This window comes from Bufo bufo, chromosome 7 (genome assembly GCF_905171765.1).
Source record: "Bufo bufo chromosome 7, aBufBuf1.1, whole genome shotgun sequence".
Lineage (NCBI taxonomy): Eukaryota > Metazoa > Chordata > Amphibia > Anura > Bufonidae > Bufo > Bufo bufo.
Window position 1 is genome coordinate 124,599,894 of NC_053395.1, and position 19,446 is coordinate 124,619,339.

The 19,446-nt window shown below is 43.5% G+C and overlaps 1 protein-coding gene across 1 annotated transcript in view; it reads right to left on the bottom strand.

The window, feature by feature from the left end:
- Positions 1 to 7,615: 7,615 nt before the first annotated feature.
- Positions 7,616 to 19,446, bottom strand: part of LOC121008785 (carboxypeptidase O-like) — a 121,500-nt gene continuing 109,669 nt past the window's right edge. The window contains exons 8-9 of the mRNA XM_040441479.1: positions 13,627 to 13,711; positions 7,616 to 7,914 (exon numbers count right to left, since the gene is read on the bottom strand). Of these exons, the coding sequence (XP_040297413.1) occupies positions 7,616 to 7,914; positions 13,627 to 13,711 (384 nt within the window). The remainder of the gene's footprint in view (positions 7,915 to 13,626; positions 13,712 to 19,446) is intronic.

Here is a 19,446-nt window from a genome sequence, read left to right on the forward strand (position 1 = left end):
AAAAACCATGTAAGTCAATGGTTCTGGATCTGGGGTTTTTTTTGCACACAAAAAAATTGAACCAGCACCCCATGACTTAGGCTACTTTCACACTAGCGTCGGGGTTCCGCTTGTGAGCTCCGTTTTGAAGGGTCTCACAAGCGGCCCCGAACGCATCCGTACTGCCCTAACGCTTGCAGTGTTCGGGTGTCCGCCTGGCCGCGCGGAGGCAAGCGGATCCGTCCAGACTTACAATGTAAGTCAATGGGGACGGATCCGTTTGAAGTTGACACAATATGGCTAAATTTTCAAACGGATCCGTCCCCCATTGACTTTCAATGTAAAGTCTGGACGGATCCGTCTGAACTACTTTCAGACTTAGAATTTTTTTTAAACTATAATGCAGACGGATCCGTTCTGAACGGATCCAAACGTCTGCATTATAGGAGCGGATCCGTCTGTGCAGACATCAGACGGACCCGCTCTGAACGGTAGTGTGAAAGAAGCCTTAACCATGGTTTTAGTGCTGGATCCGGTTTCTTAATTTTTGATATAATACAACCGGATCCATTCAGAATGCATGCAGCCGGTTGAATTATAACGGAAGCGTTTTGTTGTGGTTTTGAGATCCCATGACGGATCTCAAAACTGGACAGCAAAAGTGCAGATGTGAAAAGATCTAAAAGATTCAAGGTACTTTCACACTTGCGTTGTTGGATTCCGGCAGGCATGCTGTGGTATTTTCTCCGGCCAAATACCATAAGAGGGACTGAACTAAAGACATCCTGATGCATTCCATCCAGAATGCATTAGGATCAGTGGCGTCTCTAGCTTTCAAATTTTTGGGGGGCACACTGGGGGCCAAGACAAAGTAGGGGGGGGGGGGGGCAGCTATAACAACGATACATTTACACAAGTATGCTTAGAAATGCTGCGATACTTTACCCAATACCTAAAACCGCAACAGGGAAGAAAAGTCCTGCTGTCTGTGGTTTTAAAAAAAAAACAATCACTCAGATTTCAACATGTTCTAGTTGTCTGTGGATGACACTTTTATAGGGAGGGGGATCTGTGGATGACACTGCTATGGAGGGGATCTGTGGATGACACTGTTATGGAGGGGGATCTGTGGATGACACATACCGTATATAGCATCTTATACTATATGTGTCATCCACAGATCCACCCCATGACAGTGTCATCCCCATTTCCCCCTCCATAACAATGTCATCCACAGATCCCCCTCCCTATAACAGTGTCATCCACAGATCCCCCTCCCTATAACAGTGCCATCCACAGATCTCCCTCCCCGCGGCTCACAGGACTGTACATTTGAAATTTCTAAACTGTAATCCATATCCTGCAGTAACTTTAACTTTAAATCAGGATTCAGCGGCCGCTCATCTCTACTAGTACCTTAACCTTACACCACTCAGCTAGCTTCGTTAACAGGGCCAGGCTACAGCCTACAGGCACTGCCTGTTAGTTGTTACCAGGCGAGTGCGGATTTCTGCAGGTCAGAGGATACGGATTACAGTTTAGAAGAAATGTACACTCCTGTGAGTGGTCCAGTGGAGGATCCAGAGCCTGGTCTCGGGAGGGGCACTTCCAGATTATTTTCTGTCCGCCGCCACAAAACAATGGTGCTTATAGAACAGACTACACAGTGTAGAGGTATACTGTATATTGTGTGACACAGTGTATGCTATATGTGTATAACAAACATATTTCACATGAAAACTTACAATTACTTGGCTTGGCCCTTGGGGATCTCGGACACCACTTCAACACTTTGGCTGGGGGTTCGGTGGAGCTGATGTTGTGTTTTATCCTAATGAGAAAGATTTCATAAGGATTTGGAGAAGGGGCAGAGGGATAGCAGAGCAGGGAGAGGCTGGTGCTGCTACTAGGGGATCATACCATGGGGGAGTAATAAAGCCCACCATTATGCCCCCCCAGTAGAAATAATTCTCCTTATAATGTGACAATGCAAAAAATACCCCCTTGTAATGCCCCCAGTTGAGCTAATGTCCCCATAGTGCCCCCATAATGTGCCAGTATAAAATACCCCCATATAGTGCCCCCAGTAAATGTCCCCATAGTGCTCCTCTCCCCCCTTCCTCCTAGTGCCCCCCATAATGTACCAGTATAAAATGCCGCATATATCGTGCCCCAGTAGATGCCCTCAGTGTCCCTCTTTATTTGCAAGTATAAAATACCCCTTCTTAGTTCCCCCCGTAGATGACTCCATAGTACTCCTCTCCCTCCTTCCCCATATTACCCACCATAATGTGTCCCAGTATAAAATGCTTCTGTACAGAGCCCCCTATATAAAATATCCCTTCTTTGTGGCCTCAGTAGATGCCCTATAGTGCCCACCAATAATGTGCCAGTAATAAGAGCCCCCAATAATGTGCCAGTAATAAGTGCCCCCAATCACATGCCAGTAATAAGTGCCCCCAATCACGTGCCAGTAATAAGTGCTCCCAATCACGTGCCAGTAACAAGAGCCCCCCATCACATGCCAGTACCAAGAGCCCCCCATCACGTGCCAGTAACAAGAGCCCCCCCATCACGTGCCAGTAACAAGAGCCCCCCATCATGTGCCAGTAATAAGAGCCCCCATCACGTGCCAGTAATAAGAGCTCCCCATCACGTGCCAGTAATAAGAGCCCCCCATCATGTGCCAGTAATAAGAGCCCCCCATCATGTGCCAGTAACAAGAGACCCCAATCATGTGCCAGTAATAAGCCCCCATCATGTGCCAGTAATATGCCCCCCATCATGTGTCAGTAATATGCCCCCCATCATGTGCCAGTAATAAACCCCCTCATAATGTGCCAGTAATAAGCCCCCCATCATGTGCCATCATGTGTCAGTAATAAGAGCTCAGCCCCCCATCACGTGCCAGTAATAAGAGCCCCCAATGTGCCAGTAACAAGAGCCCCCCATCACGTGCCAGTAATAAGAGCCCCCATCACGTGCCAGTAATAAGAGCCCCCATCACGTGCCAGTAATAAGAGTCCCCCCCAATGTGCCAGTAATAAGAGCCCAGCCCCCCATCACGTGCCAGTAATAAGAGCCCCCCCCCCAATGTGCCAGTAACAAGAGCCCCCTATCATGTGCCAGTAATAAGCTCCCCCATCATGTGCCAGTAATAAGCCCCCATCATGTGCCAGTAATAAGCCCCCTCATCATGTGCCAGTAATAAGCCCCCCATCATGTGCCAGTAATAAGCCCCCCATCATGTGCCAGTAACAAGAGCCCCCCCATCATGTGCCAGTAACAAGAGCCCCCCATCATGTGCCAGTAACAAGAGCCCCCCTCATGTGCCAGTAACAAGAGCCCCCTCATGTGCCAGTAATAAGAACCCCCCATGTGCCAGTAATAAGCCCCCCATTATGTGCCAGTAACAAGAGCCCCCCCATCATGTGCCAGTAACAAGAGCCCCCCCATCATGTGCCAGTAACAAGAGCCCCCCCATGTGCCAGTAACAAGAGCCCCCCATGTGCCAGTAATAAGAACCCCCATCATGTGCCAGTAATAAGCCCCCCCATCATGTGCCAGTAATAAGAGCCCCCCATCATGTGCCAGTAACAAGAGCCCCCCCCATGTGCCAGTAACAAGAGCCCCCCATGTGCCAGGAATAAGAGCCCCCATCATGTGCCAGTAACAATAGCCCCTCCATGAGCCAGTAAGAGCCCCCCATGTGCCAGTAATAGCCCCCCCATCATGTGCCAGCCCAGTAACAAGAGCTTAGAGCCCTTCCAATGTGCCAGTAACAAGAGCCCCCCATGTGCCAGTAAGAGCCCCCCTAATGTGCCTGTAAAACTATTGTACATATAAAAAAAAACAACACTTATACTTACCTCCATGTCAGTGATGCGATGCAGGCCTCTTCTGGCCTGTGTCCCGCGCTGTATGGCTCAGGCGGCGCGATGACGTCATAGCGCCGCCTGCACTAGCCTCTGATAGGCTGCCGGCCTAGTGCCTGCAGTCTATCAGAGGAAGGGACACGCCTCTCCCTCCCCTGCCCTGCTGCACTAGAACAGGCCTCTGTATCGCTGTCCTGAGGACAGCGATACAGATGACTATGGAGATGAGCATAATGGAAGCGCACATCTCCCTGTGCCCTGCAGCCGCTCAGTTGGGGGGCATTTCAGTTGGGGGGGCACAGCGTGACCCCCCTTGGCGACGCCACTGATTAGGATAAAACTGAAGCGTTTCTTTTCAGCATTGAGCCCCTGTGATGGAACTCAATACCGGAAAACTTTAACACTAGTGTGAAAGTACCCTAAAATAGACAAATCACTGGGACCAGATAACATACACTACCGTATTCTAAGAGAATTAAGTAGTGCCATAGACAGATCCTTATTTCTGATATTTAAGGACTCTATATTGACAGTGAGCATTCAATTGGATTGACGCTTAGCAAATGTGGTGACAATATTCAAAAAGGGGCCAAAAACAGAGACCAGAAACTATAGGCCGGTAAGTTTAACATCTGTCGTGGTTAAATTGTTTGAAGGTTTTATAAGAGATGCTATCTTGAAGTACCTCAATGAAAATAAGCAAATAATTTAATCAGTTTCTATGTGGAGGTAAGTTCTAGACTTGACCGGGGTGAGTCAATGGATGCCATATATCATGATTTATCCAAATACTGAGCCACATAAAATATTAGTATATACAATGAGAATGTTGGACTGGGAGAAAATGAGTGTGTGTGGGTAAGTAACTGGCTCAGTGATAGAAAACAGAGGGTGGTTATTGACTGTACGCACTCAGATTGGGTCACTGTCACTAGTGGGTTCAGTATTGGGCCCTATTATCTTCAATATATTTATAAATTTTTGCAGATTACACTAAACTGTGTAAAGTAATTAACACAGAAGAGGACAGTATACTGCTACAGATGGATCTGGATAGATTGGAGGCTTGGGCAGAGAAGTGGCAGATGAGGTTTAACACAGGAAAATGTAAGGAAATGTACATAGGCAGGAATAATGCAAGTCACTAGTACATACTAAATGGTAAAACACTGGGTAACACTGACATGGAAAAAAACTTAGGAATTTTAGTGGACAGCAAACTAAGCTGCAGAAAACTGTGTCAGGAAGCTGCTGCCAAGGCCAAGAAGATAATGGGTTGCATCAAAAGGGGCATAGATACCCATGATTAGAACATAGTCCTGCCAGTTTGCAAATCACTAGTCAGACCACACATGGAGTACTGTGTACAATTCTGGGCTCCTGTGTACAATACAGACATAACAAAGCTGGATAGGGTTCAGAGGAAGGCAACTAAAGTAATAATTGGAATGGGTGGACTACCGTACCCAGAAAGATTATTAAAATTCTCGGTTTAGAAAAAAGATAACTGATGAGAGATCTAATAACCATGTATACATATATCAGGGGTCAGTACAGAGTTCTCACCCATCACTTATTTATACCCAGGACTGTGATGAGGGTACATCCTCTGTGTTTTCTACACAAACACAGAAGAGAATTCTTTACGGTAGTAGCAGTGAGACTATGGAACTTTCTGCCTGAGGAGGTGGTGATGGTGAATTCACTAAAAGAGTTCAAGATGGGCCTGGATGTATTTCTGGAGTGTAATAACATTACAGGTTATAGCTACTATGGGTCATTGATCCAGGGAGTATTCTGACTGCCTGATTGGAGTCTGGAAGGAATTTCTTCCCCCTAAAATGAGGAAAATTGACTTGAACTTCACAGTTTTTTTTTTGCCTTCATCTGGATCAACTTGCAGGATAACAGGCTGAACAGGCTTATCCTCAAATGTGACGCACCTCCGCTCCTGGGCCTGAAATTTTTTTTTCTGGGCTCTGGCCCAAGTGATATGGTGGGTCTCTTGTTCTGGCAAGCATGTATGCCACTCCATTCAGAAAAATTTGACTTTCGTTAGTCCGCATATGTGCCGCACTTCCAGATATTCACCCATATGTTAGTCACCTGTTTCTAGCTGTTTCTGCTACAAGTAGCAGAACCTCCAGCAGCCAGTTCAGTTTGCTAGTTGTTACAAGATGGAACAGTTTTTTTCCGCTGCTATGCCCCCTTCCTAAACTTCTCTCATCAATGTGGAAATGTGGCGCACTTTAAATGTAATTCTGATGTATGATATTTATACTTCTCGACAGCTGTCCATTTTATTTATAAAAAAAAATGGCTTAAAATTGTCTCATTCTCTAAATTACTGTGGCTGCTTACCAATATATTTAGTTCTGTATGGCTGCTGCTGCAATCATTCCACTGCCGCTGTCTGCCTACCTACAATCATGTTTCATACCATTTAGCTACTGCTGCCACCATCATGCCACTGCTGCTGTCTGCCTGCCAACATGGTCCATACCATATGCCATGATTACCTACCCTTTCCACATCCACACTGTACTGCTGCTGCTCCCAATTAAAAGGGAGAATTTTTGTAGGCTTGTTCAGAACAAGCTTTTGTTTCTCCTGACAGTTATCACTTGTGCGTTCATAAATATGGGCAGGCATTATTTTTGGCTACTTGGTCCCCCAAAAAGTCACTTTTTTTCTCATAACACTGTATGTGTTTGAACACCACCATTCCCCGATGTGTTTTTAAAAACGCTGTTTGTTAACACCGTCAGCCATGCCATTACCCATAGTTATGTATGTCAGTGTCACTTTGACCTTAATTGATATTTTTTGTCATTGTGTTCAAGAGTTTTGGGAGTGGGGAGAGAAAATGCAAAAATTTTAAGAAAATTAACAAAAAGAGATAAGATCTTTTCCTAAAAATCTAGGAAACTAGAGAGTGTTATATACCAATTTTCAGGGATATTTGAGCATCTTTGGTTTGGGTCAGAAACTACGATTTTGAAAAATTTTGTGAATCTGAAGCCAACTTAATTTGAAAGGTTTTGATCATCTCTAGTTTATATAATTATTTTTCATATGATATCTGGATATTTTTTCACTTATTGTTACATTATCTCTTGTCTATTTTTCTCATTTATTGCATCCTTTATAGACTATTTAGTTGGACTGGTTATAGTGAAACCTTGATGCCTGTTCAAGATGTTAATGAGGCTTGAGATGCTGTGGTTATTTGGTCTGGTAGTTGGCACATAAAGTAGACAATGCCTCTGGATTTGCAATGCTATTTAATATTTGAAGAATGTAGTAGTTTGAAATCAAAGAAACAATTACAGAAATCTGTGCATTATTTTTACAGTAAAAATGTGAGTTCCTTATATACAGACTCTACATGTAATGTCAATGAAACATAATTGATTGTTGAGAAACATGAACATTCGGCCTCATGCACACGGCCGTTGTTTTGGTCCTCATCGGATGCGGACCCATTCAGGTCAATGGGGCCGCAAAAGATGCGGACAGCACTCCGTGTGCTGTCCGCATCCGTTGCTCCGTTCCGTGGCCCCGCAAAAAAAATATAACATGTCCTATTCTTGTCCGCGCTTTGCGGACAAGAATAGGCATTTATATTAAAGGCTGTCCGTGCCGTTCCGCAAAACACACCACTGTCGTGTGCATGAGGCCTTACATTGTTACTGTCAGAATTATTATAAAGCAACTATGTATATGTGTTATTTTGTATAAGCAAGAGAAAACATGTATAATTACCAAGTGAGAGCATAGAATACACAGACAGAAATTGAAACAAGTGTATTCAACCACAGTGAACCAATAGCAACTGCACTGCCGTCAAGATCGTCAAGATCGTCAAGTGGCTCTAGATAATTTTCATCTAAGTATTCAAACAAGGCTAACATAGAAGTGAATGTTTCTTCACAAGTAGGTTGAATCTGATCAGGTGGTAATTCAAATCCAAATTCACCATCATCTCTTAGTTCATAAGTATATGAAAATGTAACATTGTTGTCAGCTGCCCAGTCTCCTGAAGTTCCTGAAGTAGAATCTGAATGAAAGAAATAAAGATGGGACATTTAAAAGACAAAATGCATCAAAAATCATACCATTGACTTATTGATCATATGCTATTTTATCCATCAGACACTTGGCCTATAATATCTCTATTCATGTGTGTTGCTGTCCATCCTGTATGTGCAGCACTGAAAATAACCTTGATAACTGAAATTATTTGATCAGTTAATAATTCTTTTACATCCAGATGGTATTTTTGTATAGCAACTTTGCCTAGAATTTTAGGAATGGTTACTATAAGAATACATGGTGGACAATATGCAGTGTTATTTATTCCTTTAGCTGCAGTGCCCGAAGGAGAATACAGTATACAGTGCCTTTAAAAAGTATTCATACCCCTTGAACTTTTCCACATTTCTTCACATTACGGCACCAAACCTAAATGTATTTTATTGGATTTTATGTGATAGACCAACACAAAGTAGCAAGTATGTGTGACGTGAATAAAAACCTGCAAAGTGTGGCGTGCATTTGTTTTCAGCACCCTTGAGTCAATACTTTGTAGGACCACTTTTTACTGCAATTTCAGCTGCAAGTCTTTTGGGGTATGTCTCTACCAGCACATCTAGAGGATGACATTTTTGCCTGTGGGCTATCTATCTATCTACCTACCTATCTATCTGACAGAGTCAAAAGTCACAGGACACTCTTTTATTTCGGGAACAAATGGGAAAATTAAATTTCTGAATACTCCAGCAAGTAATAGGAGAGGGGACCTATATTTTAGGATATGTTGGGAACATGGCGGCCATCTTGAAAGCCACCATATTGGATCAAGGGCAAATATTTCCAATGGGAAGTTGGTTATGTAGCATATCAAAGAACAAATTGAACGTATCAAAAAGCTGTGCGTCACAGGAAACGTTCCCGGTTGTTGTTGCAACTTTTTGTGTTTGAAATAAAGAGTGCCCTGAGACTTTTGAATCACCTTGTATAGATTTATAAGAGTGTTCGGGGTGTATGCATGATAAGGATAGTTTCATATTAGTGGTTACTGTGCTTATATTATGGCTGAATGGCTTGGCCCAATCCATGGGTCCTATAACCCAAACTGACAGTATTATAGGGATCTATGATGCTTTTTTTTAGGACCTGTAGTCGTACTGGGACACTCAGCTGCAGTATGGGTCTAGAAATGCACCAGCGTTACACCCATATGAAAACAGTCTAAATGTTTGCAGGGACTTTCACAATATTCACTTTTGTTTAACTGAAGGTGTTGTGTGAAAGCTGCAATATTTGATAGCTAAGACGCTGGGATATGTAGGGGGGACACAGTTTTAAGCCATTGGTGTCCAAATATCTTGTCCTGTCCATGTAGGTGACCTTACAGTAATCTCTCTTCCTCTCATGCAGTGCAGGATCTGCACCTTCACTTAAACCAATCATGATACAACAAAATATGCCCACTGAATGCACAAAAAATGTAGATATAGTTATATATTTCTCTATGTTTTTTTACTCTTCCACATGGGACTTACAATGCCCTAATCTGTTTTGGCTTAAAGAGGTTGTTCCACAAAGAACATTGCTTATAGATAAATACACCCCATAATAATAAACATTTTTTGTATATACATATATTTCAAAACTGCTTTTATCCAGAGACATTGCTGAAATAACATTAGAATAGTGCTAGCTACGGTTTCTATTGAACAACTTTTCTGAGTCCACCTTAGTAACTTGCCCTTGCACCTTCGGGTGTGTAAGGGATTCCTATTGTGATGAGACAGCTGCTTGTATAGTTTTCACTGGAGATACTGAGCAAGAGGAATTATGGTAAAGCTGTCTCTTTAATATACACTGCTCAAAAAAATAAAGGGAACACAAAAATAACACATCCTAGATCTGAGTTAATTAAATATTCTTCTGAAATACTTTGTTCTTTACATAGTTGAATGTGCTGACAACAAAATCACACAAAAATAAAAAAATGGAAATCAAATTTTTCAACCCATGGAGGTCTGGATTTGGAGTCACACTCAAAATTAAAGTGGAAAAACACACTACAGGCTGATCCAACTTTGATGTAATGTCCTTAAAACAAGTCAAAATGAGGCTCAGTAGTGTGTGTGGCCTCCACGTGCCTGTATGACCTCCCTACAACGCCTGTGCATGCTCCTAATGAGGTGGCGGACGGTCTCCTGAGGGATCTCCTCCCAGACCTGGACTAAAGCATCTGCCAACTCCTGGACAGTCTGTGGTGCAACGTGACATTGGTGGATAGAGCGAGACATGATGTCCCAGATGTGCTCAATTGGATTCATGTCCGGGGAACGGGCGGGCCAGTCCATAGCATCAATGCCTTTGTCTTGCAGGAACTGCTGACACACTCCAGCCACATAAGGTCTAGCATTGTCTTGCATTAGGAGGAACCGAGGGCCAACCGCACCAGCATATGGTCTCAGAAGGGGTCTGAGGATCTCATCTCGGTACCTAATGGCAGTCAGGCTACCTCTGGTGAGCACATGGAGGGCTGTGCGGCCCTCCAAAGAAATGCCACCCCACACCATTACTGACCCAATGCCAAACCGGTCATGCTGGAGGATGTTGCAGTCAGCAGAACGTTCTCCACGGCATCTCCAGACTCTGTCACGTCTGTCACATGTGCTCAGTGTGAACCTGCTTTCATCTGTGAAGAGCACAGGGCGCCAGTGGCGAATTTGCCAATCTTGGTGTTCTCTGGCAAATGCCAAACGTCCTGCACGGTGTTGGACTGTAAGCACAACCCCCACCTGTGGACGTCATGCCCTCATATCACCCTCATGGAGTCTGTTTCTGACCGTTTGAGCAGACACATGCACATTTTGGCCTGCTGGAGGTCATTTTGCAGGGCTCTGGCAGTGCTCCTCCTGTTCCTCCTTGCACAAAGGCGGAGGTAGCGGTCCTGATGCTGGGTTGTTGCCCTCCTACAGCCTCCTCCACGTCTCCTGATGTACTGGCCTGTCTCCTGGTAGCGCCTCCATGCTCTGGACACTACGCTGACAGACACAGCAAACCTTCTTGCCACAGCTCGCATTGATGTGCCATCCTGGATAAGCTGCACTACCTGAGCCACTTGTGTGGGTTGTAGACTCCGTCTCATGCTACCACTAGAGTGAAAGCACCGCCAGCATTCAAAAGTGACCAAAACATCAGCCAGGAAGCATAGGAACTGAGAAGTGGTCTGTAGTCACCACCTGCAGAACCACTCCTTTATTGGGGGTGTCTTGCTAATTGCCTATAATTTCCACCTGTTGTCTATCCCATTTGCACAACAGCATGTGAAATTGATTGTCACTCAGTGTTGCTTCCTAAGTGGACAGTTTGATTTCACAGAAGTGTGATTGACTTGGAGTTACATTGTGTTGTTTAAGTGTTCCCTTTATTTTTTTGAGCAGTGTACTAACCAGTCCATCTTCCACAACGGGGCTGGTCACTGGGTGGTGACATCTTCGTCTCCAGGCTATTACGAGCGGCCTGGTGTCATGGTGGGGTCACTCAGTCCATGGGCCATTTGTATCCACCACCGGTGACCCAGGCTTACTGATGTCAACTCTAGGTCGCATGGGTTGCAGGACCAGCTGGATTCTGTGCCGGCATTCTACATGCAGGTAGGCGGTATATTTAAAGAGGATTCTTCCTTCAGTAGTTGCCTGTGATTGGTTTGTTCTGGACCTCATTAGCTACTCTGCCATTTGGTGATCCCTGACTCTGACCTTGCTTGTTTACTGAGCACGCCTGTGGATTCTGATTTAGCCTTTGATTCATTCTCCTGGTATTGATCTTGGCTTGGTATTTACTCTGCATTGTTCTCATTTTGGTATTCCTAACCCATGCCTGGACTTGACCTTGCTTTTCCTTGTGATTTGCACCCTGACACAACCTCTAGTGTTTCACCTGGTTTATCAATGTTTCTGCTCTTGGAATTCTGTGTTGGGATCATTTTATCCTCCTGGTTTTGAACTGGTCTGTTTGCTTATTGTCCTCTGCTTTGCCGTATATATTTTGGTATATCTAATGCCTGTCTGTCACTATGTTTATTATTTTCTGCTCGGTTGTTTTTCCTTACAGGCTTCAGCACAGACGGGATTGCCATCCAGTTGTGGGTCACAGTCTAGGGAGAATCATGCAAGTAGGTATGGACAGTTATTGCTTGCTATTGCTTGCTTAGCGTTGCAGCTCCAGAAGCAGTCAGCTCCCCACACCAAGATTCTATTGTACACCCAAAGGAGCAGAGAGAGAGAGAAGTAAGACTGAGCATGTGTTTCTATCTTAGAACATTTCCTAACACAGGAAGGTGCACAGGAACACAAAAACAGCAAGTGGCGCTATACTAACATTATTCCTGATATGAAGATATAAGCATTTTGGAAATTAGTGTAAATACAAAACATTTGTATAATTATGGACTAGATATAACTATAAGAAATATACTTCATGGAATAATCTCTTTAATATTCGCAATGTGCATCTGGTTTTAAACAGAGTTAGTCACAAATAGGCAAAATATCATTACTGGACACAGCAGGAAAACTACGAAGGAAGCAATCATGAATGGGGCATGCTACTTACTAACACAATAGCTGTCCCTTTAGGGTACTTTCACACTAGCGTTTTTCTTTTCCGGCGCTGAGTTCCGTCCTAGGGGCTCAAATCCGGAAAAGAACTGATCAGTTTTATCCTAATGCATTCTGAATGGAGAGTAATCCGTTCAGGATGCATCAGGATGTCTTCAGTTCAGTCTTTTTGACTGATCAGGCTTTTCAGAAAAACGTAGCAAGTTGTATTTTTACCTCCGGCCAAAAATCCTGAACACTTTGACTGAACGCCGGATCCGGTCTTTTTCCCATTGACTTGCATTAACGCCGGATCCGGCGCTGTGTGTTCAGTCAAACCGGATCCGGCATTTGCATGTTAAACCCGAAAAAAGTGAAAAAAAAGTTAAAGTCCATAAATGGCGGATCCGTTTTTTTTCCAATGCATTTTTTCATTGTGATGAAAAGCCTGATCAGGATTCAAATGTAATCCGTTTTCACACGTTTTTCCGGATCCGGCGGGCAGTTCCGGTGTCGCTAGTGTGAAAGTAGCCTTAGGCTTCCTTCACACAATGTTTTATAGCTGTTTTTAAATTCTTGTAATAAATGCAAAGTGTGTCGATGTGATTTAATGACATTTGAATAGAATTTTAGCACAATAGAGAGTCTCACTCAACTCCCTCAATGAGACCCTCACTGTGACCAAAGAGAGTGGGAGCGATGTGTTACTGAGCATCACATATTACACTAATCAATATAATGCTCTTCTGTGGGCATCTTTATATAGGCCTATCAGGATAACAATAGAACTGTCATAGTTGTCTTAATAATACACCTACTATCCTACTATTATAATGAGGATTACCTAGCAGATAAAATCTTCCCTTCACAGCAGCAGAAATCTGACAAATGATTACCTTTCTGCTTAGGAGGTTTCATAATTCACATTGCCTGCTACCAAAGGACAGTTTTTACATTTCATTTTTAATGGCATATCATGTATATTGAGTTTAAAATACTACTTCTTCCTGATGGAAGTGTTTACAGTGGCCACATGAAACATGCTAATGATAAAGGTCATCAAAATGCAACAAAAATGCTCCAAAATATGCCTAAAAATTTTTAAAATGCTAGTTGTAAGTGTTATTTCATAATTGTACAGTACTTACATAATATCAAAGATGCAGATCCTACTGTGTATTCATTATTATGTTCTTTTTTCATTTTTTCAATAGCTTTATTGGCAGCGGTTTCCTGGTTAACAAGAAATGAAAATAAGGTAAGGTTCTAATGAATATAATAAATAATTATAATAAACCTTTAAATGTACACTTCTATGACCCAAAAGATCCCATGTTGATAAATATACATGACTGATAAAATTTCCCACTTACCATTTAAAGGGTTTCTGTCACCCCACAAAACTCATATATTTTTTTTTGGATAGTTAGATTCCTTATAGGGCGATATAGGAGAATATAATAGTTTTACTTACTTTCATGCGGCCGATTCTTTATAAAACGAAGTTTTATAATATGTAAATGAGGGCTCTACCAGCAAGTAGGGCGTCTACTTGCTGGTAGCCGCAGCAGCAATCCGCCCCCTCGCCGTGTTGATTGACAGGGCCAGCCGGGATCTCCTCCTCCGGCCGGCCCTGTCAGTAATTCAAAAATCGCGCGCCTCTGGTCATTCGGCGCAGGCGCTCTGAGATGAGGAGGCTCATCTCCTCAGCACTCCCTCAGTGCGCCTGCGCCGATGACGTCTTCTCTTTCGGTGATGTCATCGGCGCAGGTGCACTGAGGAGACGAGCCTCCTCATCTCAGAGCGCCTGCGCCGAATGACCAGAGGCGCGCGATTTTTGAATTACTGACAGGGCCGGCCGGAGGAGGAGATCCCGGCTGGTCCTGTCAATCAACACGGCGAGGGGGCGGATTTCTGCTGCGGCTACCAGCAAGTAGACGCCCTACTTGCTGGTAGAGCCCTCATTTACATATTATAAAACTTCGTTTTATAAAGAATCGGCCGCATGAAAGTAAGTAAGACTATTATATTCTCCTATATCGCCCTATAAGGAATCTAACTATCCAAAAAAAAAAAAAAAGTTTTGTGGGGTGACAGAAACCCTTTAATTATTGCCACTAAAGACCACCAACGGAAACACTTTACAATTTCTATAAAAATTACAATTCACAGAAAAGTTCTATTTTCTTTCTTTGTCCTCTTATATGGCCTCATGATTTGGCAAATGAACATTCATGTGAATGATTGTTCCTGATTGCCACTTGGAGACATGACCACCACAAAAAAGCAAACAATAATTTGACAGCTGTTTGCTTCTTTTATGTGTAAACCAACCAATATTGACCCATAAACAAGGTGAATATGTATATGTTTAGATTCTCTCCCACTAATTTATACAACAAAGCCTCAAAGAGACATGAACATAATCTCATAAAACATAACTTTTATTAATTACGAATAAAAAATTAAGAAAATTCCAAAATGTGCTCAAATAATGCAGGAAGAAAAACATAAAAAATATATTGTATAGGCTTCACCTGAACCTCCAAAAGGTAATTGGAAAGGTCTTACCCGACCCAAGGTGGCAGTTTTTCTTTAGTTCCAGATGCCCGTCCTTCTGTTTGGTGATGGCCAGTTAGAAGTAGCAGGAGCCTGTAATATTGCTGGCAATGTAGGGATTATACACTAGCTATCCCTAAACTTGTGTCCCTATCTGGAAGAGGGTTGGGGGCTAGTTGTCTCTGCCTAGCGCACATAGAGGACCCGCTACGATAGGGGCGACCCCGTCAGGAACCTGTCCCTGATTGGGGCCTATTCCATAGAGATGTCCCTTGCTTAATTCCTAACTCCTCCCCACCTGTTCTGAATGCGCGGTGACACGCAAATGGAACGCATGCCGAGGACGCGCGCTCCAAACAGAACAGGAAGCGGACGTTACGTATGTAATAGGTCGCTAAGCGACCAGATGACGCCGGGCATCGGCGCTCACTTCCTATCACTGATTAAGGATAGCTATTTAACATGAAGAGCTAATAACTCATAAACAGATTTAAGCCAGGATCCAGCACCAAATATTAATATTCAAAGTATACAAAATACCAGGTATGTGCATCAGTGTAACATATAGTGAAGTCAAAGATGAGAGAGAGAGAGGAGGCAATAAACATGCTAAGTCCCCAATAATAATACAGTAGATGGTGTAAACTTGGGCTACATGATATCAAGCAAACTCCAATTATTCCTAAGATGACCCCTTCATTAAATCTAGATGAACAGAGTGGCTATATAAAGCAACTACAGTTTTGTTGTTCATTAAGACCACTTGGATACACAGTTTTCAGATAGAAGATCCATTTCGCTTCATATTGTTTCCCCTTCTCCCTGTCTGTTTGATGAGTTCAATCGCCATAAAGCTAAGACAATTCGTCCTACCCTCATGTTTATTTCTGACGTGATACAGGAGTATCTCTTTGATTAGTTACATCTCCAATATGTTCCCCAACCCTCTGTCTCAAATCTCTTGTTGTTTTGCCGATGTATTCCTTTCCATAAACGCATGTCACCTTATAAATGACCCCCTTAGATTTGCAATTGATCATATCTCTGATCCCATACTCTCTGTTAGTGATATTTAGGGTGGTCAGACGTCTGGTTCTAGGCCGGACAGTCCGGTTTTTAGGTTTCCTGTCCTCCATCTGGCGCAGAGCCTGGACGCACACAGGGATGTCCCCCCTCTCAGTAGCTCACGCTCAGACAGCAGCATTGTGCTGTGTGAGCATGAGCTGCAGCAACTGACTGAGGCTTCTCTCACCACCAGTCAGTCACTAGAGCCACAGACATGGGTCCCTGTGGCTGACTGAGGGGGAGAGAAGCACCCCGGCTGCCCCCATCTCATCTCCCTCCTTCCCTCTCCTCCACCCATTTTTTTTTGTGGGCGGAAATGGGGGAAATGGCTTCACGGCTACGGGGCATGGCTTCATCGATGTGCGTGTGGCTTGGGGCGTGGCTGGTGAGGTCCGGCTTCCTTGGGTGAAACCAGTGGCCACCCTAGTGACATTGCTTTAAAACTTTTTGCCACACCTCATATATTTACAGGCGCTAAAGCCTCCACATTTGAAATAGCTGAAGATCAGTTTATTAAGCCATGTCCTAGGTACTAGTGACCCTACGTAATGGCTCTTGACTAATCTGTCACGTATACTCCTCCCTCTTCTGTATGTGATACTAGGGTACTGCTTTTGAGATAATATCTCGCACACTGGATGCGGCCTCATCAAATGTACTGATGAAACGGATCTCTCTTCTATTTGCTTTGGTCGTACCACTGGTTTATCAGGCACTGCCCTAGTCTATCTGGGCATATACATTTTGCCCCTATTTGACTTTTTTTCTCTACTTAATAAGTCCCCTGAGGATTCCCTTTTATGGAATAAAACATGGCATGTAGGGACCCAAGGGACATCTCTAGAGAATAGGCCCCAATCAGGGACAGGTTCCTGACGGGGTCGGCCCTATTGGGGCGGGTGTTCTGTGTGTGCTAGGCAGGGACAACTAGCCCCTAACCCTGTTCCAGGTAGGGACACAAGTTTAGGGATATCTAGTGCATAATCCCCACATTGCCAGCAATATCAAGGGCTTCTGCTACTTCTCACTGACCGTCACCAAACAGAAGGATGGGCATCGAGAAATAAAGAAAAACTGCCACCTGTTTTCCTGGGTCGGATAAGACCTTTCCAATTACCTTTTGGAGGTTCAGGTGAAGCCTATACAGTATATATATTTGTAATGTTCTCACTGCATTATTTGAGCACGTTTTGGTATTTTCTTTACTTTTTATTCGTAATTAGTCAAAGTTACTTCTTTTATTTGTGCCTAAAAATTATTATTTGTAGGAGGCACAAGGGATGTGCTGCCAACAAAGGCAAGGTGACTAGGAATGAATGACCATACTAATGATCATTCATTCCAGTACATGTTGCATGCTACTATAATTGCTACTTTTAAATGGAGCATAAAGGTAACCTGACACCATGAATATGCTGTCCAATCTGCAGTCAGCATCTTATAGAGCAAGAGGAGCTGAGAAGGATTCAGTATAACTTGAGATTGACAACTGACTGTACATACTCAGATAGCTGTTAATGACTAAGAGGACCGCCCACTGGACTCCTAAGCTTAGAATAAACAGGGATTTAAATTAATAATTTACAAATGTCTTCCTCTCATCACGGTCATGGGTGTAAATTCTGTACTTCACATTATTCAATCACCAAAACAGCTATGTGCAGACCAAGGGAATTCTGAAATACCTAAATGGGGTTATCCAGGAAATGATAATGATGACTTAGGCCTTATGCACACAACCGTTGTTGTGTTCCGTTCCGCAAAATGGGGTTCTGTTGTTCCGTGATCCGTTTCCGTTTTTGTTTCCATGTGTCTTCCTTTATTTTTGGAGGATCACCAGACATAAAGGAAAGTAAAAAAAAATCTAAGACAGGTTTGCCATGCAAATGATAGGAAAAAAGCGGACGCGGACGCGCGGATGACAATCTTGTGTGCCTCCGTGTTTTTTAGCGGTCCCATTGACTTGAATGGGTCCGCAAACCGTTTTCCGCAAAAATAATAGGACAGGTTATATTTTTTTGACGGACTGGAACCACGGATCACGGACACGGATGACAAACGGTGCATTAGCCAAGTTGTCAATGGGTCCGTAGAAAATCAGGAAAAACGGCACAACGGACACAGAATAAAACAACGGTCGTGTGCATGAGGCCTAATGCTGAGAAAAAGTCATCATTATCAAATAAGCAAATAAGTCCCAGCACCCCCATGGTCAGCTGTTTCAGGGAGCCACTGCACTCACCGAAGCTCTGAATGGGGCTGAGCTGCAACTAGGTTATGTGACCGATGTACTGTACAGTGATGTCACTGGTCTGGAAAGAGGCAGCTGCACTGAAGGCCTCTTCTAACAGCTGATCGTCAGGAGTCCATAGTGTCGCAACCCAGCAGATCTGATACTAATCACTACAGTTGAGCGAATTTGTCAAAAATTCGATTTGCCTGTTCGCCTGATTTTTTAATAAAAATTTGGTTCAATCCCAATTTATTTGTGGTGAATTACGTAAAAAAACTGCTATTTCCTGGCTGCGGAGAGCCTTTATAGTGGTGTAGAACACTGTGCCTTGCAGTAACCCGCATAGGGAGTCTGCTTTGGTAGTGAAATAATACTGTGAGTCCGTATGACATGCAGATGACAGGAGTCACTCTTAGAATCACTGCACACTTCACTTATTTAAGAAGTCATGGGGCCATAACTGACCAAATAACTCAAGTATGAACTCAGCCTAACAGGTCGATGCTAGCACGAAGAAGAAGCGCACTCCTTTTACACCGTTGTCAGCTGATTCCACATAGATGTCTACAGAACCTTTTCTATTAAACGCTTATACAAGTAGAGCCCCCTGACAGAGTGGAGAGGGTGTCAGCAGTAAGTTTGTGTTGACGTCACTTAATACTTTGCCCTCCCTCTGATCTGTCAGACCAATAACCCACTAAAAATGGATCCTGTCTGTGGAGCATACGCCTTCACTCGGTCAGAATTTGCTCAATAATCCATCAGTATTGCTAATGACAAAAAAAAACAGGAGTGGATCAAAGGCAGAGATGACACGTGAATGGAATAATTGCATATCTTATGTGTTTTGTACCCACTCCTGCTTTTGCCTACCAAATCATAAGCCAATTTTGATGGGACCATACAGGCCTTACAGCTGCTACACAGACAGGATCTGTTGTGCGTCTCATTTTTCCTTCCTTCTGACAGATCAGAAGACATGTCAAATAAATGATGATGTCAGCCAGGCAAAAGCCAAAATAGTGGACCAGTCATGAAGTGGGGACGGTGGGAACAGCATGAGAAGTAGTGATGGAATAACATCGGCCGGAACAATTCGCGTTCCTGATCA